The sequence below is a fragment of the Triticum dicoccoides genome, chromosome 3B (genome assembly GCF_002162155.2).
Source record: "Triticum dicoccoides isolate Atlit2015 ecotype Zavitan chromosome 3B, WEW_v2.0, whole genome shotgun sequence".
Taxonomy (NCBI): Eukaryota; Viridiplantae; Streptophyta; class Magnoliopsida; order Poales; family Poaceae; genus Triticum; species Triticum dicoccoides.
In genome coordinates, this window is record NC_041385.1 from 8,601,061 (window position 1) to 8,626,035 (window position 24,975).

At 42.1% G+C, this 24,975-nt stretch overlaps 3 protein-coding genes and 1 pseudogene across 4 annotated transcripts; 2 read left to right on the plus strand and 2 right to left on the minus strand.

Moving 5' to 3' along the window:
• Positions 1–3,308: 3,308 nt before the first annotated feature.
• Positions 3,309–6,108, minus strand: LOC119274337 (rust resistance kinase Lr10-like). 2 transcript variants are annotated; one of them, XM_037555005.1, is made up of 4 exons: positions 5,595–5,773; positions 5,023–5,523; positions 4,728–4,903; positions 3,309–4,632 (listed from the first exon to the last, which is right to left on the minus strand). In XM_037555005.1, the coding sequence occupies exons 1-4, from the start codon at positions 5,636–5,638 to the stop codon at positions 3,509–3,511; spliced, it is 1,845 nt and encodes a 614-aa protein (XP_037410902.1). In that variant the 5' UTR covers positions 5,639–5,773; the 3' UTR covers positions 3,309–3,508. The 2 variants fall into 2 exon arrangements, with proteins under 2 accessions (XP_037410902.1, XP_037410901.1); XM_037555004.1 differs by having other exon boundaries at positions 5,023–6,108.
• Positions 6,109–6,794: 686 nt separating this feature from the next.
• Positions 6,795–10,855, plus strand: LOC119274336 (annotated as a pseudogene).
• Positions 10,856–12,804: 1,949 nt separating this feature from the next.
• LOC119279059 lies at positions 12,805–16,026 on the plus strand. Its single transcript, XM_037560471.1, has 4 exons — positions 12,805–12,914; positions 13,057–14,333; positions 15,202–15,288; positions 15,852–16,026. The coding sequence occupies exons 1-3, from the start codon at positions 12,805–12,807 to the stop codon at positions 15,246–15,248; spliced, it is 1,434 nt and encodes a 477-aa protein (XP_037416368.1). The 3' UTR covers positions 15,249–15,288; positions 15,852–16,026.
• A 2,884-nt stretch (positions 16,027–18,910) lies between these two features.
• On the minus strand, positions 18,911–22,570 carry LOC119274338 (probable LRR receptor-like serine/threonine-protein kinase At3g47570). Its single transcript, XM_037555007.1, has 2 exons — positions 19,593–22,570; positions 18,911–19,502 (listed from the first exon to the last, which is right to left on the minus strand). The coding sequence occupies exons 1-2, from the start codon at positions 22,522–22,524 to the stop codon at positions 19,135–19,137; spliced, it is 3,300 nt and encodes a 1,099-aa protein (XP_037410904.1). The 5' UTR covers positions 22,525–22,570; the 3' UTR covers positions 18,911–19,134.
• Positions 22,571–24,975: the final 2,405 nt, after the last annotated feature.

The following is a 24,975-nucleotide window of genomic DNA, read 5'->3' on the forward strand; positions in this document are numbered from 1 at the left end:
TAGAAAATGTATGTAAGATTATATAAAATGTTAATAATATATTTGATACAATATTAAACATATATAATATAAATCTTTCAAATGCATGTGAAAAATGTTGAGCATACAGAAAAATGTTTTAAACATTTTAAAAATGTCGTGCGTTTCAAAAACATGTATTTGGCATAATAATAAACAATTAACCATGTATTTGTTAATTACTAAACATTATCATAATGTTTCCGATGAACATGAAAAGTGTAATTGTTTATTTAAAAAGTGTACATCACACATGTATTTGAATGAAAGGTTTAGCCTATTTAAAAATTCTAACCTTATATCTAAAAACGTGTTAATCATGAATAAAAAATTTTATATACAAATTATGTACACATCAAAACATATTTTAAAATGAATATTTTACATGTACATGAAAAACGTACATAGAAAATTGAGGAAAAGTGATATAAACAACAAATAAAGAAAACTGAGGAAAAGTCAACCAAAAAGGTTCTAAAACAGAAGAAAAAACTCCCGCCCCGACGAAGCTGTTGGACAAATCAACAATTGGTAAGCCAAGACGGAAAGTTTCAGCAACACCTCTATGGTATAACCACATTTAAGATGTTTTTTTTAACACATTACAACACGACTATTTGACGCTAACTGCGTCGAACTGTGGAGGGTTCGTATAGGTGATCTCCCGAGCGCGAAATCTGGGCCCGCCCACTATCCCATAGCGAGGCAGCCGGTTTTGTAACCTTCCAGAAGGTTCCCTGAACCCTTTTTTTATATCGTTTTAACGGTTTTCTTTTGTCATTGTTTTTTTCTTTTTCTTTGTTTCATTTTTCTGTTTCATTTCTTTTTTGGGTTTCCCTTTCTCTGTTTCTTTTTTTCATTTCTTTGTTTTGTTTTTTTGTTTATATTTCAGGTTCACATTTTCTTTTTTCCTTTTCTAAAAATCGCAAATTTAAAAAATTTAACATCTTTTATAATTGTTCTTTTTTCCATTTTTCGAAAATTAAAATTTTGTTAATGTTTAAAATTTGTTTGTATTTTCCAAAAAATTCAGTCTTTTGAAATTTGTTTGTGCTTTCCAAATGCTTGAATTTTCAAAAATTTGTTCATGTTTTCTAAATATTGTTTGTGATTTAAAAAAAATCACGTTTTAAAAAAAATTCATAGTTTGAAAAAATATTCAAACTGTTCGTAAATTTTTTGTTCTCATTTCACAAAACTTGTTCGCGTGTTCAAAAAATGATCTTAAGTTCCAAAATTTGCTCACGTTGAACAAAATTGCAAAATTTGTTGACGTTGAACAGAATATTCAGAAAAGTTCTTGGTTTTTCAATTTTTGTTCAAAAATTCAAAAAACCTTCATGATATTGATAAAAAGCTTGCTTTCCCCTAATTTTGTTCATAGTTTCAAAAAATGTTCACGGACGCAATTTTTTTTCGCCTTTAGATATTTGTTCAGAGTTTCAATAAATGTTCTATTTTTTCCAACAATTTCATGTTTTTAAATAATGTTATTTTTTTCAAAAAAAATCCGCTTTTCTAAATTTTGTTCAACATTGAAAAATGTTTGACTTTTGAATGAAATGTTTGTGTTTCAAATAATTTTCTAATTTGGAAATTTTCTCACAATTTTGAAATGTTTTTTTCATAAATATTCGCTTTCCTATATAAAAATGCATTCGAAATTCTTAAAGAAAATAGATGTGTCACCTTTCACAGTTATTATAAGCTGCGCTGCATGCTTTGGACATCAAAATTATGTATTCAACTGCTTATGCACCGCTGCGTACTACCAGGAGGTGCTGAGTTTGAATCCTTGCGAGTCCATCTTTTGCTGGAATTTTATGCGAGTGTAACTACTTAAATGATGGCGCTGCTTACTTTTCACAAAAGCTGTTCAGCTCGAGGTGCTTCGCTCATGAACTGATGAGTCAGCGTCGCAAGTTGGAACCCAGCGCGCATCGTTTTACTCATTTTTTTTCGTCTCGCAGGGTTGGCTACCTGGGCCAGCCAATTCGTTCGGCGCCTCTGCGATCCCCCGCCAGTCTGCCGCATAATGCGGCAGATAGGAGGTCCCAATTAATACCACATTTAAGATGTTAGGCATTGAATGATTGTCTTACATTGGGCTGATTGATAAGAGTCAACTCGGCCTCTGCTTGATTAGGATATGCATATGGATGTTGATTCGTTGATGTGAGGCATTAGCCTTCAGTTTAATCTATTGGCCGGCCGGCCGGCCAAGATTTTCATTATCAAAATCCCTAGTGACATCAAGCTATGGGCTATGGCTAAGCTAATTTGTTTTTCCGATAATGGCTAAGCTAATTGTTTTTTTTTTTGTGACAGTAACCCACCAAGTCTAGCTAGTCTACAGCCAATAATTTGTGTAAGACAAGACTGTGACTTCTTGGCGTTGTTAAGCAAAAGGCCAGACTTGTAAGACAAGAGTTGGAGCTCCTCTAAACTAACTAGTTTATTTAGTTGATCAAAACAACCAAGTCACCTACCGCGCAGATTGCACATGGACCAACGATAGCAGGTAGGAATCGCTGGCGTAGACAACTGCCTGTTACCGGCTGATCATGATCATGAAGACTTATACTGATTCAAGTCAAGGCATTAGCTGTACCGCGGTCAATTATTAGATCAATATCTCGGCCGGCGATGATTATTAAGTCCTAATGTTGATTAATTTTAATGTCTCGGCCGGCGATGATTATTGTCCAAATGTCGATTAGTTTTAATGTCTCGGCCTGACATGATTATTAAGTTCTAATGTTGATTAGTTTTAATGTCTCTGCTGGTCATGATTATTAAGTCCTAGTGTCGATTAGTTTTAATGTCTCGGCCGGCCATGATTATTAAGTCCTAATGTTGATTATTATTATTTTTGCGGGGGAATGTCGATTAGTTTTAATGTCTCGGCCGGCCATGATTATTAAGTCGGGCCGTTTGCAAATAGACAAATGCCGGAGTTTGTGCTTGGCTAATTTTGTTTTGTTTCATGCTCAATACAACAACTACAACCATTATTTTAGCTTAATTCTTACAGCCTAATTGTCTCCTCTCGTGCATTACATCACACATAAAACTTTCACTGATCCTCCTCAGAGATTTCAGTCAACTGCGGATGACAAACGGTAAGAATCCTCTGTATGGATGTGCCCTTGGTCACAAAAGAAAGGCCTAGAAGGCATCTGAAGGCCATTGACGCCACCTTGCAGCATCATCCCAAAGCTGTGAGTTTTTAGGCGAATATATGGGAAACACAAAGATTTGAGCATAACAGAAAACACAAAGCAGCACCAGGAGCAGGAGCGAAATTTCATCATGCATGAATAAGATGACATGGACATATCATCAGTAGTAGTTCTTCTACTCCGCTAGCTATTACATGTACACACCACTCCGGAAATACAGCAGATAGTTTCATGCTTGATACAACCATATGTACAGCCATTATTTCAAGAAAAATGCACCAGCTAAGTGCATCATTTTCTGCATTACATCACACATCAATATTTTCACTCATATCCTCCTCAGAGATTTCAGTCAACTCGGACGACAAACGGTAAGTATCATCGGTATGGACGTGCCCTTCATCACAGAAGAATGGCCTGGAAGGCATCTGCAAGGTATCGGCGCTGCCTTCCAGCATCTCTATTGCCTCGCTCATCGTCGGCCTGTCATGAGATTTCATCTGGATGCACCATAGTCCGACGATGCACAGCTTCCTCTCCAACTCATGCATCTGAGCATCAACATGAGCAGTTATCTCACCCACATGGTCTTGTTGGGTTAGTCGGTCATACACCCACGCCGGGTAGTATGCTTGGCTAGAATTTGCTGCATTTGGATCGGCATTCCTTCTTCCTCCGGCCATCTCCAGCAGCAGCATCCCAAAGCTGTAAACATCAGATTTGCTCGATATGATGCCAAAGCTCCGAGATATCATCTCAGGAGCTATGTACCCTATAGTTCCCCGTAGTGCTCTCGACGGCACAAAACTGATGTCCCTTGGGTATAGTTTTGCGAGACCGAAGTCGGCAACTTTTGGGATGAAATTGTTGTCAAGAAGGATGTTGTGCGGCTTGATGTCAAAGTGGAGAATCTGCATGTCACAACCCTGATGCAAGTAATCAATCCCTCTGGCAATGCCCAAAGCAATCTCATTTAGCTTGTCCCAAGAGAAATTCTTCTCGGCCGAGAAGATGTACTTGTCGAGAGAACCTTGAGGCATGTACTCGTAGACGAGCGCTTGTCTCATTTCCTCCGGGCAGAACCCCACTAAACGAACCACATTAACATGGTGAATCCTGCCAATGGTTGAAACTTCACTGATAAAATCTTCTCCATTACAGTTGGAGTTACCGTCTAGCATCTTTACCGCGACATGAACATTGCCTGGCGATAGCACACCCTTAAACACGGATCCGTAGCCTCCCTGACCCAGCTTATCTCTGAAATGGCTCGTGACTGCGGTGATGTCAGTATAGGCGTACCTTGTCGGGCCAAGCATTTGTTGCATTTGGAGGAACTTCCCGACTGCATCAATTCTGATCCTTGTTTTCCAATACTTGTGGGCCAGAAAGATCAACACAGCCAGGGGTGCCAACAAGAACCTGCATAGATCTACATAAGCAAGGTTGCATAGGGTTTAGTGGCTACATGAATAAGCAGTTGTGATGATGAAGAAATTAAATTAAGAACACAAAATTCTGAAGTACCTGCAGTCAATGTCACAATCCACATAGTAATTAGTATGGCGCTCCGCTCATTTCCAACATAATAAGGGAATCCAGTCACATCAAATACGCAGTCTGCGAAATCTCCCTCAACCAGAAGAATTCCCACAATCCAATCCTTGATGCTCCTTCCAGACACTGGCCATTCATGAAACTTGCTGCAATAGCACGATTGTATGAAAAAATGGAATGAAAGTGTACCCTCGAACAAGGTAGCCAGGTATACACAGGCAACGAATAAAACAACAGTGTGCAGATGTCAAGATCTGTAACTCACCGAATCTCGCGCCTTAGGCATACATTGATGCTCCTCCTATGATATCTGAAAGGAAATAGAACAGCAAATCCACTCCTCATGGATTTCACAACATCTGCATAACTTGCATTTTCTAGCACTGGACTGTCCCAAGGCTGAGGAGTCATGGCCAAGTACCCACAAGAAGGCTCGAGATACTCCATTGAATTAGATTCATCACCAGTTAACACGTAAACATAAGTATCATTGGTGCTCAGGCAAGCAACAGGCATGTACATACCATTGTCCTTTACTTCCCGAGAGCATTTAAGAAAGCAAGCCTGACTATCTACAAGGGGATCCAGTTCGACTTCCATGTTCATGTTGTAATGGTATGTAGAGGGAGGCCGATTCCACCGAGGTAGAGGGCAGCTGTTGTATAAATCCATGTTGGCATCGATAACCCAGAAGGAAGAACCACTGTAGTTGATGGCAGGCACATAGTATGTTGCATCGTCGATGCGAATTGCGGCCTTGGTATCACTGCAAATTAGCTCATAAGATTGATAACCACACCCAGGAGGATCACTTGCCTGACGAAATGGGAACGATACATTTCTAAGAGGGCCGCACGAGAAAGAAGGACAATCAGGGTCATGATGCCGCCCTTCAGCCTGACCTGCAGCAAGAACTGCAAGCACACATAAGAAAGTTAGGGAGTTGAGAACAGCGGGCATCACCATGGCAAGCTGTTTCACAGAAGCACAGATACACAGAGGAATTGTCAAATGAAGGTGTGGCTGCCAAAGTTTTTATTTTTCTTAACTCCAAAAGTGGGTAATTACATGCCAACTAGTGGCTCTACATGATAGTGATGTTGTTGACTAGGAGACTTGGCTACTTCCTGCCAAGCCAAAGTTAGGTAAATACATACAGCCTACTGGCTTATCTAGGTGATGGTGATGTTCTTGACTCCAGACCTCTAGATTAATGGGAGTGAGTCCAAGTGTACTACTCTAGTCACAATTCTGTCCTAGTCATGATAACATGGAATTCAATGTCTTAAGACAATGACAAATAACAGGGAGAGAAAATGACAAATACTAACTAAATATCATTCATTTGAGATATTAAAGTAGGGTAGAACTAAAGTAGTTCTATTTTTTTAATAGATCTACTTATAGCTGAACTACTTTCCTACACCCCTCCTCTACATAACTAACTACCAAATTTTGTTTAATATCTTTAGCACCAAGTTTACATTATATGGGCAGATGCATTTGAAATTTACCTGGTTTCTATTGCCTGCAAATGGAACGGAAAGCATTTCAACAGCGCACGGCTGATACCATACAAAAATAAAGTAATATCTGTTTTTTTCCTTTACAGGAGTAACTGACAGCATTTCCATAGTGTCTGGCTAATTATTTCCGACGATGACTGCGCTACAGCCAGTCAGACTGTAAGCACTCCTCGTCGGTCATTCAGCTATCACAAAAAGTCACCAAGCCATATCATAATACAAAACTATCCACATGTTGATAGGGAGTCTAAATATGGTTGGTATATATGCCATAGAAATCCCTAATCTATATGAAATGGTTTTCACTTCAATTCGCATTCTGATGGTAAACTGTACGGCAACAGATGTTACAATAATTTGTAGTAGTACAGTTAAGAGTCACAGGGTGGTAAAACCATGGAATACACTGGCCATAGCCATGGCAGACTGGTTCATAGAAGAACAGACTGGATAGCAAGGGTACTTACAACAGAATTACGGTAACTGCATACCAGCTACAGACTCTACGGACATTACATGACTGATCTTCATCATAGCAATGGGGCCCATGAAAAATTGGTTGCTCATTCAAGCACAGTCCTCTCAGATAATGAGGCTACATACACTAGAACCTAACTTAATTTACTTGGCAGGCAACCTTGGAGGTTCGGTACTCCCTCCGTTCACTTTTGTAAGAGGTTTTAGACATTTAAGACAACACCTAAAACAGTTCAATTTTGGCTGTCTAAAATGCCTTACATAAATGAACAGAGGGAGTATTCACCACTATGTACTCTTCTCCTCTGATCCAGTGAGCAAAGCCTAACATGCATGCTTGCTTGTCCAAACCACCTAGCTCATTCACTTTGATTATCCACCCCCCTTATATTGGATAGCAGTATATGATACTGCCATGAGACATGGGTGCCATATACTGAAACTTTTTTTTTGTGGGTACATACTGAAACTTTGCGCAAAAGAGTAGCATATCCTGAAATCTGGCTTACAATATTCTTTTGTTGTGCTTGACTCGAATATCGCGTCAACTCTTCCTTTTTGAAGGCCAACTTGTGCCTATCAGGAATTAAATGGTAGAATGTGATAGGAAGGGAACTAATACTTGGAGACTAAGAAGAAATAATTAGTTGAGTCCACAGTGGTGAGCAGAAAATGAAAGATTAGAACTTGAGCACGTGTTGGTCTAGCATAAGAGGAAGAGTCAAAGTGTATTCTGGTCCAATTATGTCAGTCTCCTAGTAATGTGTGGAATCCAATAGCATATATATTTTAATTACAGGGATATGTACATACAGCCAAGGGTGATGCAGACTTTAAAGCAACAAACTGCAGAAGGATATGTTTCGGTGGCAGTTGGACTTCCTGCCCAGACATGTAACTATCATGACAAGTGCCACCCCAATCCTCACCAGAGATTAAAGCATACAACCACTTTCTTATACTCCAGACTTTCTCTTCTTCCATCTAAATCTCCAATTCATCTCATGGATTTTCCTAAACTTCTTGTCATGCTAGTGCTGCTCTGTCTTCTAACCAATGAATCCTATGTGGGTGCAGCATCAGATGATGAGGATTTCTTCAAGAAATGCTCATCACAACGGTGCAGCAAACATGGACCAAAGATCCAGTTCCCCTTCCGGCTTTCAACCCAACCAACATCCTGTGGAGCAGCTGGCATGCAGTTATCATGCTCTGGGCATGACACGATCTTGGATCACCCTGTTCTTGGTTCTTGCAAAGTGACTGCGATATATTACATGCACCGCGTCATTAACATCACCCCGCTTGTGGAACCATTGACACAATGCCCACTTCAGAAGCTCATCTCGAGAAAGTTAGAAACTGGTGTGTACAAACAACCTCAATCATTTACGACCCTGGTACGTTGTTCCAAGAATTTCATACCAGCACATCCATATAGTATAGTCGGCCCAGCTCCTTGTGTCAGTAGCAACGCTAGCCAATTCTTGTATTTGGCATTAGATTCCGCATACATATCTGATTTACCATGGGACTGTGTGGCCATTTCTAAAGGTATCCCGATACCCTTCAGCTATGATAAACATGGCCCTAACTCGGACCCCTCCAGTGAAATAGCAAAGGCAGTTGTCAACTTTGGTGCGACAACCTTCACTTGGCACCTCAGTAACATTACCGATGTCTGCCAACAGTGTGAACATGAAGGTCGATACTGTGGATTCAGCTCACAAAGGCGTCAAGCATTCTGCCAGCACCATGGTATTATTTCTTTCCCTAACTGAAATCCATATATCATTATGGTGTGGAAATTTATTTAGGAACAGCATTATAGATTTTCTGCTTCTCAATGTACTAGTTTGTTGATCTCCTATATTCTGATGTTAACTGTGTTTAATCTTCCAACAGAATTCTCAATCTAGTAGTTATATTATTTAACAAACAAAATTGTATTGCAAATCAGAGAAATCGTTAAGTTGCTTGAGCACATACAGTCTCTAGGTTCACATCCATGAAAGTTCCCCAAAGAAAAAACATTTATCAAGAGATGCAAGTGCCAAATTATATGGGAAAACTTATGATGGTTGACTAATTTGTAAAATTCTTGGGCAACAAAAAGTAAGAGCTGAACCTTAGTTGACCATTTTCATATTTGTTTAGTTTTTCAGATTGGATATGAATAAATAAGTGTACAGCTATAACATAACAAAGAATATATTAATCGATATAACACCCTATGTCTGAGGTCCAATATACTTGAAGCCAACAGGAAGCTACCAAATATATATGTCCACAGAGAACTCGTGTAAGAATCAGGAATTAGTTGTTCCAAACATAATTCATAGACTAATGAAGTAGTCTTCTGTTTCTGTCTACATTAAAATTAAAGCATGGAAAAACTTATGATATTCTTCCTACATGCAGGTACCCATGTCATCCCAATTGCGGGTAATGTTGCAACTCTTTTCCTTTTTCTCATTCTAGATGAAATTCTTATTGCTTACCACTGTGAATCTTTTGTGTTTCCTCATTACAATAAGAGTCAGGAATGCATGGCCTCTTATCTGAATGCAACTCGCTAATATCCTTTTTTTTAATCAGCAGCCTCATCTGTAGCTGCATTTGTAGTTCTTTCATTGATTGTGGCCACTGTGATATATCTCTCCTTGAAGTCAAGGTACAATGAAGAGATAAATATGAAGGTTGAAATGTTTCTCAAGGCATATGGCACATCGAAACCTATAAGATACACCTTCCCTGATGTTAAGAAGATAGCAAGAAGGTTCAAGGATAAACTCGGTCAGGGCGGATTCGGAAGTGTGTACAAAGGCGAGCTACCAAATGGAGTACCTGTGGCAGTCAAGATGCTAGAGAGTTCTACAGGAGAGGGGGAGGAATTCATCAATGAAGTTGCAACCATTGGACTAATCCACCATGCAAATATCGTACGCCTCTTGGGCTTTTGCTCCGAAGGAATGAGACGGGCCCTTATTTATGAATTCATGCCTAATGAGTCACTGGAGAAATACATATTCACACATGTTTCTAATATTTCTCGACAACTCCTAGCACCCAACAAAATGCTAGATATTGCTTTAGGCATTGCCCGAGGAATGGAATACATGCATCAAGGCTGCAACCAGCGGATTCTCCACTTTGACATCAAGCCACACAACATCCTGCTGGATTACAACTTCAACCCAAAGATCTCTGACTTTGGCCTTGCAAAGCTGTGTGCAAGGGACCAAAGCATTGTTACGCTCACAGCAGCCAGAGGAACTATGGGATACATCGCACCGGAGCTATACTCTCGAAACTTTGGAGGGGTGTCATACAAGTCAGATGTGTACAGTTTTGGCATGCTGGTGTTGGAAATGGTGAGTGGAAGGAGGAACGCAGACCCAAGTGTTGAGATCCAGGACGAGGTATACCTCCCTGAGTGGATCTACGAGAAAGTGATTTCTTGGCAGGAATGGGAGCTTACTCTGGAAATGACAGCAGAAGACAAAGACAAGATTAGACAGCTGAGTATTGTGGGGCTCTGGTGCATCCAGTGGAACCCAAAGAATAGGCCGTCGATGACGAAGGTGGTAAACATGTTAACTGGGAGGCTGCAGAACCTGCATATTCCCCCCAAGCCCTTTGTGTCGTCTGATAATCGTCCCATGCGACAAAACACGACGAACACATGAGCACGCATTGTGTGTGTGTATCATTACACGTTTGAGGGAACATAACTCGGATCTGCGTCGTAAAGCGTAATGCCTTGCCACTAGCTTGCCCAGTGTTGGATTACATACTGAACTACATGGGATTCTGCAGTACTGCCAATACTGCATCTGTATCTTACCATATTGTAATGCTATTAATTAGAAACATACGGCACCGGATCTTGCAGCCATTTCCTGACAGTGCTGTGATATAGTAAATCTTACCCAGTCATTGCTCTGATTTTATCCCCTTTTCCCCATAATACAGAGATGCGCATATAGACTGCTTATATTCTAGAAAAAAAGAGAGGATCCAGAGACTAATCACGCAACTTCCATGATTACTTACTAGTAGTAGTAGAAACTCAGCATTCCTGTTCGGAAATCAAAAGGAGAGCAAAGGGGATTACCGTGGCAGATAGCTTCCGCTGGAGTCCCGGTGAGACGCGAGCGAGGCGGTGTGCCGGAGTAAGACGAGGAGCTCGCCCAGCCGGCGGAGAATGTGAGCGGTACCTGGGCGAGCTCGACGGCCTCCGGCCGGCAGGCACGGCTCCACTGCGCCGCCGGCCGCCGCCTAGGGTACAAACTGCCACCCGTTTCCCTTTGGATAAACCAGAGTTCTTTTTTCTGAGAAAAGGATAAACAATAGTTGGGCCTTTGCGTGAGATGGGTCGGGCTCCCCTGCAAAAAATGAGCGGGCCATGCTAACTTACAATACGACCGAATTGGTCAGAAAATTGATCGCACTGGGATTGTTGGGCCGCGGTGTCGGCTACTCAGAAAAAAAAATAGTTCACAAAAATAAAACAAATCCAAATTTAGTTCACGCAAATTATTCAAAATTTACTAGAAAATAGTTCACAGAAATAAAATTATTCCAAAATTTACTCAAAAAAAAAAGTTCACGGAAATTGGATTGTTGGGCACCGCCGCTTGCCAGAGAAGACTGCACGCCGTCGGCACTTGTGTCTGATATCCCTTTTTCAAAACTCTGTTCACAAAAATAACGATTCAAAAACTAAATCTTCAATGCTAAAAAATTGGGCAATTATCAAAAGATATATGAACGGAAAGGTAAAATCATAGACCTTAATATCTGGGGGAATGTTCCTCAGGGAGAAGATCACATCGAATGTTTTCATTTCGAGGGAAATTAGGATCGACCGAGATCCCGAAATCACTAATTGAGGAGTACTCCTTTCAAATATCACTTCCACCTCCCTGGGATGTGACAGGTGGGCGCTACACATGCGCCACTTGTCGCAACCCGGAAGTTTTCCCTTTTTTCGTAGATTCGTTTGTTCAAAAGTATTTATCTCTTAAATCGTGCGTCCAAATCTTGAGCCGTTTTCACCGTTGGATTCCTCGCGTCGACACCTTCAAAGCTATATCCCATATTGATAGGTTTTGAAAAAAAATCATGAAAAAAAAGATCGGGAAGACATTTTCTTTCTTTTCGAAAGTCGTTTCCAAGAGGCACGACCTTATCTCTCGTGGAAGCAAAATCGTGCCTCTCACAGAAAAAAATATGTTTTTTTTCGTTTTCGTGAGACACGACCGTGCCTCTCGCGGAAGCAAAACCATGCCTCTCGTGGAAGCAAAACTGTGCTTCTCACGAAAGGGGAAAAACATATTTTTTTTCATTTCCGAGAGGCACGGAAGCAAAAACATGCCTTGCGTGAAAGGGAAAAAAAAGAAAAAACATGTTTTTCCCATTTGTGAGAGGCACAGCCGTGCCTCTCGCGGAAGCAAAACCGTGCTTCTCACAGGAGGGAAAAATGCATTTTTTTTTCATTTCCGAGAGGCACAGAAGCAAAAACATGCCACTCGCGGAAGCAAAAAACTGTGCCTCTCACGGAAGAAAAAAAAGAAAAAAAATGCGTTTTTATTTCGTTTTCGAGAGGCATGGTCATGCCTCTCACGAATGAAAAATAATAAAATGTGTTTTTTCGAGTAAAAAAAGTTTGAATTTTTTTTGGGTTCAAAAGTTAAGGCAGACCGGTGAAAAGTTGAGAAAACCAAGAAAAATCATCTAAAAAGACAAAAAATGTGTGCCAAAAAAATAATTAGTCTCTGTAATTAAGCAGGGCACTCGTTCCAGTATCACTGCTTAATTACTGCTTCTACATAAATAATTAGTGTCTCTGTAAACAAAATTTTGTTCTCCCTGGTTGAAGAAAGAATAAAAGAAAGGCTAACAATGCTTGCTGAACTGAACTGCATACTCTGAGCTCTGACAAAACTGAAAATCCAATTGTATGTATGACTCATTGTTCACTCACTTTTTTTTCTTCCTGAGACTCACTTGCATGGGGAACGAACCGGGCCTCCACTTGCATGAACTTGGTGGCCCACTCAAAAGCCAGTCCACTGCTGCGGGGGAGTGAAGGAAAAAGCCCACTCAAAAGCATAGCTGCTGCAGACAGGAAGAAACCAACGCTCATCTCGTGCGTTCCTTCTTCCTCTAGCCAGCGAGCTAGGTCTTCCTCCGGCGCCGCCGGCATGAGCCACGTCCACCCCCGCCCGCCGCCGCAGCGCGCGCCTCCGTTCCCAGATCCACGCGAGTGAGGTACACGCCCGCCCCCGCAGCGCGCGCCTCCGTCCCCAAATCGACGCCAATGAGGATGGCGCCGGGGTGCCCAGCCACCGCCGCAGCAGTAAGCGCCGGAGCACCCAGATCCAGGCCAGAGAGGGGCCCGACCGAGTCACCCGCGGCGGCAAGCGTCTCCGTCCCCAGATCCAGGCCAGCGAGGAGGGCAACGGCACCTCGCCGGAGACGCCTGCCTCCCTGCCGGACAGCCAAGATATGCTCCGGGAGATCCTCCTCCGCCTCCCCCTGGACCTATACTCGCTCCCCCGCGCCTCCGCCGTCAGCAAGCAGTGGCGGGGCATCCTCGTCGACCCCAAGTTCCTCCGCCGGTTCTATGCGCACCACCGCAAGCCGCCCCTCCTCAGCTTCTTCCAGCGCGGCAGGCAACAGGTCATGTTCACGCCCGTCCTCGCACCTCCGGACCGCATCCCCCCTGGGCGCTTCTCCCTTGGACGCTACAGTGAACACAAGGTGCTCGATTGCCGCCACGGCCGCGTCCTCGTCAAAGACCGGGTTCTGGAAGAGCTCGTTGTGTGTGATCCTATCAACCACAAGCAGCACCGCGTGTCCATTCCGCCCGAGTTCAACAGAGCCTACCTCAAGGCGGCAGTGGTCTGCGCTGCCAGAGACCAGAACCATGTACACGGCGCGTGCCATTCAAGCCCCTTCAAGCTGGTCTTCGTATACATTCACTACATGCAGTATTATCGACAACTCGTCGCCCGAGTTTACTCGTCCGATACTGACACATGGGGCAATTCCATCTCGACAGAGGCTTCAGATGGCACTCTATTTGGTCACAGAACTAGCACCCTTGTAGGTAATTCCCTGTACTGGCCGGCTAAGCATAAGGGAAACGACATAGTTGAGTTTGATTTGCGCAAGCAGAACCTTACCGTGATCAAGGGGCCTCGTGGTATGAATATGAATGATTTCGACAACTTCCATATCATTGAGGAACAGGATGGCGCTTTTGGTCTTGCCGCCTTGTCCCACCTTAAGCTTCAAATGTGGCAGAGGAAGGTTGATTGTCGAGGTGTTGTCATATGGTCGTTGCGGAAAACCGTTTCACTGCGTGAACTTCTTAAGATCCCTAGGACCGTGAGATGGAATGAATGGCTCAAATTGGTGGGGTATGATGAGGATACCGGTGTAATCTTTTTAGCTTGGCATGATGTTGTATGTATGGTTCAGCTGAAGTCAATGCAAGCGAGGAAGCTTCATGGAACCGGTTCTACATATTACTGCTATACTTTCGCGAGTTCACATCCACTAGGTAATTGCTCATCCTTGGTCTTTATATCTTAGGAGTAACCCAATCTAATTATGTTCTGTACATGTGTTCTCACATACAGTTATAGTAATTCTTAAATGTCCACATACAACTTGCACTTAGTAAGCAATTTCCTATGATAGAATTTGTTTAGTAATTGCACCTTTGCTAGATGGACGAGTTTATCGTCGTGTTACTTCATTATGTGTTATGTTTCAATGTGCTTGTCTTTTCTATTGGAAGATAGCAAAATCAAAGGTCGAATGATTAACTTAGCTGGCAAGTTGGAGTGCCCAGGCTAGTTTTATTCTTTGCCTATTATCATTACTATTATTTGTTAAGATATTTTTTTCATTTCACTCCATAAAAAAATTCTGTTGAATTCATGCTTTTTGAAATAATTTAGATTTTCTCACTTGTTCATTCATATAGCACATAGAAATAAATTGCATTTCTTCTCTTGGGATCCTTTTAGTTAAAGCAGAATACCCAATAATACTTTTGTTCCTAGAGTTTGTTGTTTTGGCATAATGTTGTCTGGTTGACAATACGAGTAAGGAGTTCACATGAGAAAATTTATAGGCCATGTTTTCTTTTCTTACAAGCTAGCTAGGTTCTCCATTATGAGGTATCTAAGCGTACTGCTTGTATGAATATCCCTCACATTTACAACATATGTTGTTTTGTTTTATCTAGTGCTACTGTCAAGAGTGACTAATACCACATCTGTAGAAATAAGTTATATAAGTGAATTATTTTACTCAAGTTATATTTGTCAGCTCATCTTTGTATCTGTCTCATGTTGCCTTCTCTTATCCATTTGTCTTTATTGTGAAACTGTTGTTAACTGCCGGAGTTCTTATTCTTCTAGGCACAACCATTGAAGGTGGAGCTAATGGAGCTGAAATGTTAGGATGACTCTGGTTTGATGTGCTAATGTGCTGAAACGTTTCAACAGGTAAGATCCTCTGAATAAAATTACCGAGATTTGGACTGTTTGATGTTCTCTTTGGAATATATGTGGCAGACAGTGTGGGTAGCATGCACCCTCAAATTACTGTCCATTCGGCTATAGGGATCCGCAAATGCTAATAACAATTAAAATGTTGGTGAGGCTAAGTAAAAAGGGACTCATGTTAGATCATAAACAATGTGCAGATGATTCACATGTTGTATGCCCAGAGTTCTCCCTTGGTTTTTTTTTATCCATAAGTTGAAAGCAATATATTACTAGCCCATTTTGTTATTAAAAACATCAGTCACCTCATTCAACTCCATCACCTAAGAAATTTGTGCGGAAAGGCTGAAGGATTTATTTTGTTGTCCTATGTAGCCAGCAATATGAACGACTCTTCCTTTTTTTAGGAGATAGGGTATAGCTCTACTTTATGTTGCTGAGTAGATTATGAGTCTGTACGCGCGCCTTGTTCATCCGCTGTTATATACTCCTAGGTGCTACTACTAGGTTCTGTCAATATCTGCATCAGGTTACTAACAACTTGATGCTTTTGTTTTCCCCAGGTGAAGAAAGGGCTGCTGCAGTTGTTAGTTGTCACCGAGTTTGTCGCATCGCAAACCCTCGTGGTCGGTGGTGTTTATATGTTATTATCTGCAAAAAATTATCATGCCTTATCTTAGCCAAGTATGTAATGTAGCAAGATGGTTTGATTACATAATCCGTGGAATTTTAGCTTAATTATTCTAGTATTATTTCAAGTCGGATCTCATCCTGTCTTGCCTTTTCCAGATGTGTGTGCTTGGCAGCTCTTCTCTTCAGCCAGGAGAGTATCTGCCACAAGTATTTGTGTGTTTGTGTCTGCTCAGCTTTTATTTGAAAAGAAAGGGATCGCTCGTCAGCTCTGGTTTGAAAATATATGTAGCATGTGCTTGGCAGCTCTTGGGAATGCCAGGAAGTTGTTCTACATTTTTACATATATTTAAAAAAAAATGTAGATCGTTTGCATGGTAGAGAGTTAGATCGAATCAAATGTACATCCCTTTGAGGCTTTGACTAGAACAAACCCTCATCGGGAAGGTGTCCGTGCCGGTAAAGAAGTGATATCATTGTTAACATGACTGAAATTAGTGATGTAGGAGTTTGAATGGCAGAGACGGGACAATGAGGTTGCTGCTGCTGTCCAATGGGAGTATTTTGTAGTGGTTCATATGAGCAAGAAGACTCATCATCCTAGCAGCAGCTATTTTGTCTGTACGGCAGATGCGGGTCTGGACGGCAGCAGTCTTTGGCTGTAGTATTCTGTAGTCGTGCTACGTATTGGTGGTGAGAGACCTGGAGGCTTCAACTTTGGCAGGCTTTGTTGAATCTGATTCTGTTCTGACAACCCAAAAGAAATCTGCTATCTATATAGTACTATCAGTGTACTATATACTTGTATGTGGTCACCTAAAGAATGAGATTTGGGATGTTGATCAGTACTACTACCTGATCTAACCCACAATACTTGGACCAAAAATATATGCATTATTATACTAGAACTACATATGCTTTGTTCTCTGTTGTGCGTATTTGCTGAGATCTGGTTACCAACATATATACGCTGGTGAAGTGGTGTATATATATTGGCATGATTGGAGAATACACTTCTGAATGTTTTAATGTGTTACGGGTTTGCTGGAGTTCAAGCCTGGACCGATGTTTTCATGTGGTTTGCAGAGGCTTTATGATCATATCCTGGCAAACCGCGGCCAGTTGTGCATCATAACTTTGTTGCAACAGAGTGAGGAACTCAGGTTTTACTCTTTTGTTCCGATTTATTTCTGTAGCACAAATCTGTCACTCCCTCCTTAAAGCGTTTAGATCACTTTTTAGTGATATAAACGCTCTTATATTTCTTTACAGAGGGAGTACTAGCTAGTGTTTTGTAGCTCAAACAAAAGCATGTTTCAGAATGCTCCTAGCTCTGCAAAAGCAGTGAGATAATACTGACTTGTTGTTGTTGTTGTTGTTGTTGTATGTTTCTTGCAGATTCAACTGGGTGGGTTTCTAATCAAGTTTCAAATGCCGATGGCTTGAACCTGTGTGTGTCTGTCGTAAGGCGTTCAACTAGAGCAGAGAGGACTAGAGATACGGGGTAACATTTAGTTTTGCTGCTGAAAATTGAGCACCGCCTTGCCAAACAGTTTTGCTGTAGTACTAATGGCAGCGAGAACTAATCCATAGTGTTAGACTGACGAAACTGAAACTCCATGCCACCACCACGGTTTTTTAAAAGAAACTATTCTATGCCACGGAGAGAATATACACAAACATTTTCAAATTAGTGCAGAGTGGAGAAGTGAAGGAGCCAACTAAGCGACGTTTACATGAGGAGGGATACGTTTACAAGACAAAAATTCTAGACTCTGCCTTGCAAAACGATATTATATTATGGGACCGACGCAGTACATTTTAGCAATTAAGCATTGTTATAGCATTTGAGTTATTCATACCAATTGCTGGCTATTACATGTTTCCGCACAAAAGTTAACACTTAACAGGAGTTGGGAAGCAGCATAGTAGATTTCTTATACTTGGTACAAGTACAACCGGCGGCTGCAGCTTCCAGTGAGTTAAGTGCATCATCTCACAGTTTATTACTACATTACAGATCAATATTTTCGCTCATCCTCCTCTGAGATTGAAGTCAGCTGGGACGACAGATCACAGAAGGTATGAATCATCTACATGGGTGTGCCACTGCTCGCAGAAGAATGACATAGATGGCATTTGCAGGCCAGCATATCTATCACCCCGCTCATGTCTTTGATGCTTCATACTACTCTGTGGCGCCTACACGGAACTATGTAAGTCCTGACACTGGAACCCAAAATTTTGAAACTGTGGTGTTGTTCTTAGTTTCCTATGTGTAGGATGTTAAGTGCTCCTGGCTTGTCGTTTCTGTGATGGTTCGTTTTTGTTAAGTTTGTTTCCACGTTTTTAAGACCCAACTTAATGCGGCTGAAGCTGAGGTTGCTACCTCGTTTAGTGGTTCATATGCGCCATCATTACACAGATATTCTCTGCTTGATTGAAAGTGACGGGAACTGGACTGTTTTATGTGTTAAAACTTAAAAGTGAGTATTTCCGTCGTGGTACCCACCAGTCGCACTTGTGGCTATGAAAACGTTAGTTTTCAAAGGAAAAATGAGCTCACACATATGATGGGTTAGCAGCTTACGTATCGTCGCCGCAAAAATTCCTAATATATGTATGTGTCAGCTCATTTTCCATTCAATAAAAGAACACCGCCTGGTGATGAGGTTAGGAGTAAGCGGCAAATATTCATTGTTTTCTAATACAATACAGGCTGGTGGTGCGCCTATTTACACTAGAGGGTTGGGCGCGCCTATAGCGCACATGGGGTGATTTCCTCTAGCCAGTTTCTCTCAGGGTGGCATGCCTAGGGCAGCCCCCATGGCAGTTGTTGTGGTGGCCATGGGTGGGGATAGGGGTAGAAATTGCTATAATACTATGTAGGATTTCAGGAAGCGCTCATGCCCCACAGGACGCTGCCTACAATGTATTTATGTGGCGGTGCTTATCCTGTAATAGCATACAAGCAAAGAAATTGCATCCGGAGGTTATTGGACTTGATACGCAAGGAAAACCATAGATTACATGGAATACGGTTAAGGTTTTATCTCAACCTAATCATGTACAATGATAGTATCTAGAAGGTTCTAGTCTATTCCTATGGCACATCTTCGTAGCCGCATCATAGCTTTTTGACATCTTGAATTTGGTTGCATGGGTTTCGCCCTTTATTTTGATATATAGCAGAACGAAGCAAGCAATTAATGTTGATTAATGACTGGCTTCATTCCGTGCGGCTGCTATCGATTTATTGTACGCCACTTGGATCTTCTTCAGCTTCACAACCACATTGTTCATTGTCATCCTTTGCTCTGAAGAGTCGCTAGTGCAAACCAAACCCAACTCGAATATAGGCACAAGAAAACCTTCCATGTTGCAGCTAAAAGACCCTTGTAGTAGCTGATCATCCACAACACGGACAAGTTCTGCGGGAAACGCATCAACAACCCACTGCCTCAGGCTTATATCTCCGACAAAAAATGCATCTGTGGGTCTCTTTCTAGTGAAGACTTCAAAAAGCATGATTCCAAAGCTGAATACATCACTTTTTCGTGAAGCTTTTCCCTGAGCTCCATACTCTGAAATTAAGGCATGCCTGATTAACTTAATTACTCAGTGGTTCAATAAGAAGTAGATTGAGCAAGAAAAGTGCTAGCTACTAACAGTACCTGGTGCCATGTAGCCAACAGTTCCAGGCATGCTCGCAGTGATTGTAGAGCTGTCATCACCTAGTAACAACCTTGCAATGCCAAAGTCTGCCACATGTGCTGTCATGTCCTCATCGAACAACACATTGCTAGGCTTCAAGTCACAGTGCAAGACCACCTCGTAGTGTTCATGGTGCAGATACTCCATTGCCAATGACACATCAAGCATGATGCGTAGTCTCTCAGTGAATCCCAATGGTGTTGTACCTTGAGAGTTGTGCAGGAGCATCTCTAAGCTGCCATTGGGCATGTATTGAAGCACCAATGCCCTAAATTTCAAGTTGGAGCAGGTATTGAGTATCCTCATTAGATTGCGGTGTCGTGCCATCCGTAGTACGCCGCACTCTGCATCAAAGCTTCTCACCGCTTGTTCTAGCTGCATGTCTAGAACTTTGATTGCAACAATTAAACCATTGCTTAGCTGGCCCTTGAAAACATTTCCAAAACTTCCAGACCCTAGCAGGTTGCTCTCATTAAAATTATCAGTTGCTCGAACAAGCTCATGGTACGAGACCAGGTGATGGGTGGGCATGTCAACCATACCAGGAGAAGCTGACATCCCTTGCCGCTTCTTAATCTTCTTTCTGACTGTTACATATATGCAGAAAGCTACAAGTCCAATTGCTATGATGATAGTAGGGAGCAAAATCTCCAGCATGCGGCCATTATTAGTTCTTTCAGAGTTACTTGGGCACATTGGAAATCCTAAACGTGAAGCACCACAAAGCCCTGAATTCCCCGTCAAGGATTGCTGACTAATATTTAAGAAGACCCCACCTTCTGGTACTTGACCTTGTAGTTTGTTGAAAGACAGGTTCAAGCTGGTCAGGATGGTGAAATTTACTAGGTACTTTGGTATTGTACCAGAGAGATTGTTATGTGATAGGTCCAAAGTTTGCAAGCTGGTTAGCTTGCCGAAAGATTCTGGAAGTGAATCATCAAATGAATTGTGTGACAGGTTCAAGTAGGCCAGCGTTTGGAGTTGGCCAACCGAATATGGGATGCTACCAACCAAGAGGTTGGCAGAGAGGTCCATGCTGTAAATTTGATTCAAATTGCCCATATCAACCGGTAATGTGCCAGTAAAGAAGTTTCGAGACACATCTAGCTTAATGACACTGTCAAGATGAAATAAACTCAATGGGATCATTGATGATAACTGGTTAGCAGACAGTACCAGGTATTCTAACTTGGTTAGGTTACCAATCCCCTCCGGTATTGAACCAGACAGTTTATTGTTGTAGAGGAACAAATGACCTATATTCTTAAGCATTGCAATCTGAGGTGGGATGGACCCAAACAAGTGATTTCCGTCAAGGTCAAGCCACTGGAGATTATCCATCATCACGATGGATTCTGGAATCTTGCTATCCAACTGATTCTTTGAAAAATCTAGCCATTCAAGACTGGTTAAGTTTGAAATCGTAGCCGGAAGTTCACCCACAAAATTGTTCTCAGATGCACTGAAAATCTGCAGCTGGGTTGACAGGTTCCCCACATAGTTTGGAATGCCCCCGGTGAAATTATTTGAAGAGATGTGAAGAAACTGGAGCTTTCTAAAATTAGAAAAACGGGATAAGAAGCTAAGATCCCCCTCTAGACAGTTCTCTGAAATATCAATACGAAGCATAGAGTTGGTACTACCAATTGTTCTTGGTACCGATCCAAGGAACATATTATTGTTTAAGAGCAGGTATGCTAATTCAGACAGGTTACCAAGAGAAGCAGGAATGGGTCCGACTAGTTGATTGTCCGAGACATCAAACCAATTCAGTCGGTCCAACTGTCCAAATTCTTCCGGAATGCCTCCTGACAGCTTACACCCATCTAGGCCTAGTAAACCTAGCTGAGTGAGGTTGCTAAGTGCAACAGGAATTGGACCAACAAGGTGATTCTCGTCGAAAGAAAGGAAAGTGAGATGAGAAAGCTTGCCCAGCCACGTTGGCACAACACCCTCAAAGGAATTCTGGCTGAAGGAGATACCTTGGAGGTAGTTACAAGAGGAGAGCCCCGATGGAATCTCACCGGTGAATTTGTTGCTGTCCAGGCTGATTCTTCGCAACGCTGGTAGACTAAAACTTTCGTTGTTAGGGATCGGACCAGTTAAGTTGTAGTTGAAGTCAAGCCAGATTTTAGTTAGTCTAGAATGGTTGAATACGGATGGAGGTACTGGGCCACTGAAATGATTCGCTTGAAGGACAAGGGACTTGAGCATTGTTAAGGAGCCAATACAAGATGGTATATGTCCTGACAGGCTATTGTTGGCGATGTTCAGGTAAGTTATCAGGGGCGTATTATTAAATAGATAGGTGGGTATTGAGCCGCTCAGGTAATTCCTCATGATACTGAAGTAGCCAAGACTCTGCAGGTTCTGCAGTTCTACCGGGATTGAACCAGATAGATGGTTAAAATGCAAGGAAAGAACACGAAGCCTTGTGAGGTCTCCTATGGTGGTTGGGATGCTACCTGATAGATCATTGTATCCGAGATGTAGGTATTTAAGACGATGAAGCCGTCCTAAATCATCGGGGATGGAGCCTGTGAGATTTGTATATACGAGGTTAAGGACGGAGAGGAAAGAGAGATTACCAAGGTGAGGACTGACTGATCCATGGAGGGGGGAGCCCGGCAGTCTCAAAGCGGTGACGCGCTGCCGGCGCCGACTGCATGTGACACCAAACCAGTGGCAGAAATTCGTGCCGCTGGTCCAGTTGCTGGCAAGGATGCCGAGAGGGTCGGAGAGCTGCGCTTTGAAAGCCAGAAGGGCAGCGAGATCAGTGTCGCTGCCATTGCTCTTGCTTGGACCAAGAGAAGAAGATGTGGGTACAGTGCAGAGCAGGGTGATCAAGAAGAGAATGGGTATGGATATGGATGGAAATCCAGGTGAGGCCATGTGTGTTTGGGACAGAGATGCAAGTGTATGCTTTGGCTTTGGGCTGATGATATCTTATAGATCCATGCATCAATCCATCTTAATATGGTGGGAAGGGTCGTTTTTTATAGTCTCCAGCTTCAGAGTGGTGCTTTTGGCGTCAAAGACCACTGGGTAATATTTTTGTGGATTAGTGCAGAGATCCCTAACGGTACCTGTAAGAGCTTTTGATATAGGAGGCTCCAGCTTTTCCAAGTGGTGCTTTACACATCGAAGACCTTGACTTACGGTCAATCTCTGCTGGTGAGTGAACGCACATGCGCACTACTACTACGACAACAGGAAATCATGGAGACAAAAAGCTTATGTTTGAGTAGTCACATAATATGTACTCCCTCCGTCTGGAAATACTTGTCATTAAAATGAATAAAAGATGATGTATCTAGATGTATTGATGTGTTGGCAGGCACTGCAGCAGCTGTCGCGTGTTACTACAACACAACTATGGCTGCCACCTACCGATTAAGATGAGTATAGTAAGGATTAGCAAATTACTTCGTCTCAGGTCATATAATGCAAAATTACTTCGTCTTGGTTTTATTACACAAATTACCTCAATGCTTCTGGAATATTTTGGCGACACACACCAGGCTTTTTCATGAAGTTGATAGCAAGAGTTCATACGAGGGAAACTGGAGTCCCTTAGCACACAGCAGATTGTGTCATGTTTGATACAACTCTAGCAGAAGGCGCGGTGGCACGCCGTGCCCGAGTATTTTCTTGCGACCTTCATGCCGTTGGACATCCACCTTATTGAATGAATTCATACAGCAACCAACTCATCCGTAGGCCGCAGAATCATTTTATTTAATACCGCGTTGGCAAGGTCTTGAACCCTGAACCTCTTGGTTATAAATTTATGCATCTAACCAGTTCACCCATCAGACTGATCTGTGGGAGAGGGCCGGACATTATATTTCAACACACCTGCTGCGGCTGATACTGATATCCCTGCTACATATTACCTCCGACTTGTGGCTGCTGATGTTGAGGTTTCTTCTTCTTCTTCTTGCGTTTCTGAGTATTACCCTGCTGGCCCACCGTGAAAGCCACATGTTGTTGCTAAACCAGAGCACCCCCTGTCTGAAACAGAGTAAGAGGTGCCGTTTCGGCAACTGGCGCCCCCTACGGAGGTGACGGCCCTCCACCGGCGGCGGCTATTCCGAAGTTTGCAGGGAACAACCCCTAATAGCCCAAATTAAAGCCACTTACCACATTAATTTTAAAGCTGACACAGTTCCTGAAGCACACTAGGCAGTATATTTTCCTGAGATCGTGCCTTTTTCTTTTGCATCATATACTACTCCCTCTGTCCCAAAATATGTGTTGCTGATTAATACAACTTTCAGATGGAGGGGATATAGACATAAGTACCATATATAATAATGCAATATTCATATTCCAATAATGGACAGATGCAAGTGCATGCTTTGGCTTGGGGCTGATGATATCTTATCGATCGATCCATCCATTTTAATATGGTGGGAAGGATCATTTTTTATAGGTTCCAGCTTTCAAGTGGTGCTTTCGGTGTCAAAGACCTTGACTACTGTGTAATATTTTTGTGGATTAGTGGAGATCCCAAACGGTGCTTGTGAGAGCTTTTCATATAGGCTCCAGCTTTTTCAAGTGGTGCTTTCCACATCAACGACCTTGACTTGCGGTCAGTCTCCACTGGTCAGTAAACGCGCAACTGCCACATGCCAATAAAGAATGGGGGTAAAATATGCGTTCATAAGAAACTTCGTTTTAGGAACTTGCAGGCAGCATACACCAGCTTTTATTCCTTTTATGAAATCCATGCCAAGAGTTCATATAAGGAAAACCGTTGTTCCCAGCACAAAAGTTTGAGCATATCAGAAAACACAGAGGAGCAGCAGCTGAAGCAAAATATCACGTATAAGAGTTCCCAGCTGAAGCAAAATACTTGGACATCGAGTAGGATGCTACTCTGCTACTCCCTCCGTCCCTTAATATAAGTTGTTTTGGTAGTTCAAATTGAACTGCAAAAACATCTTATATTAAGGGACAGAGGTTGGGACGTGAATTTTTGGGACATGGTATCACGCGGGGATGGAATCTGGGCTATCCGTATGTGCTATTGGATTAGCACTTAATATAGCGAATTAATGAATACCAAAATGATACTGTTGATTTATTTGCGAATACGCATCTGTGATACATGAAGTATGTGGGTTGGGCTAGGCATCTTAAATGTGTAATTTAAGGGTGTCATTTTTTATTGCTATTCTGACAATTCAAGTGAATGTACACATGCATCCTCACAATGCGAAAACAAGCCGTTTTAATGGTGTTGTCTGGTTGATGGATATGTTGTTCAGTTCGTTCATGGAGAGCTAAATGTATTACACATTACATCTAGTACAGGTATCACACCAATGGAGATTTCTT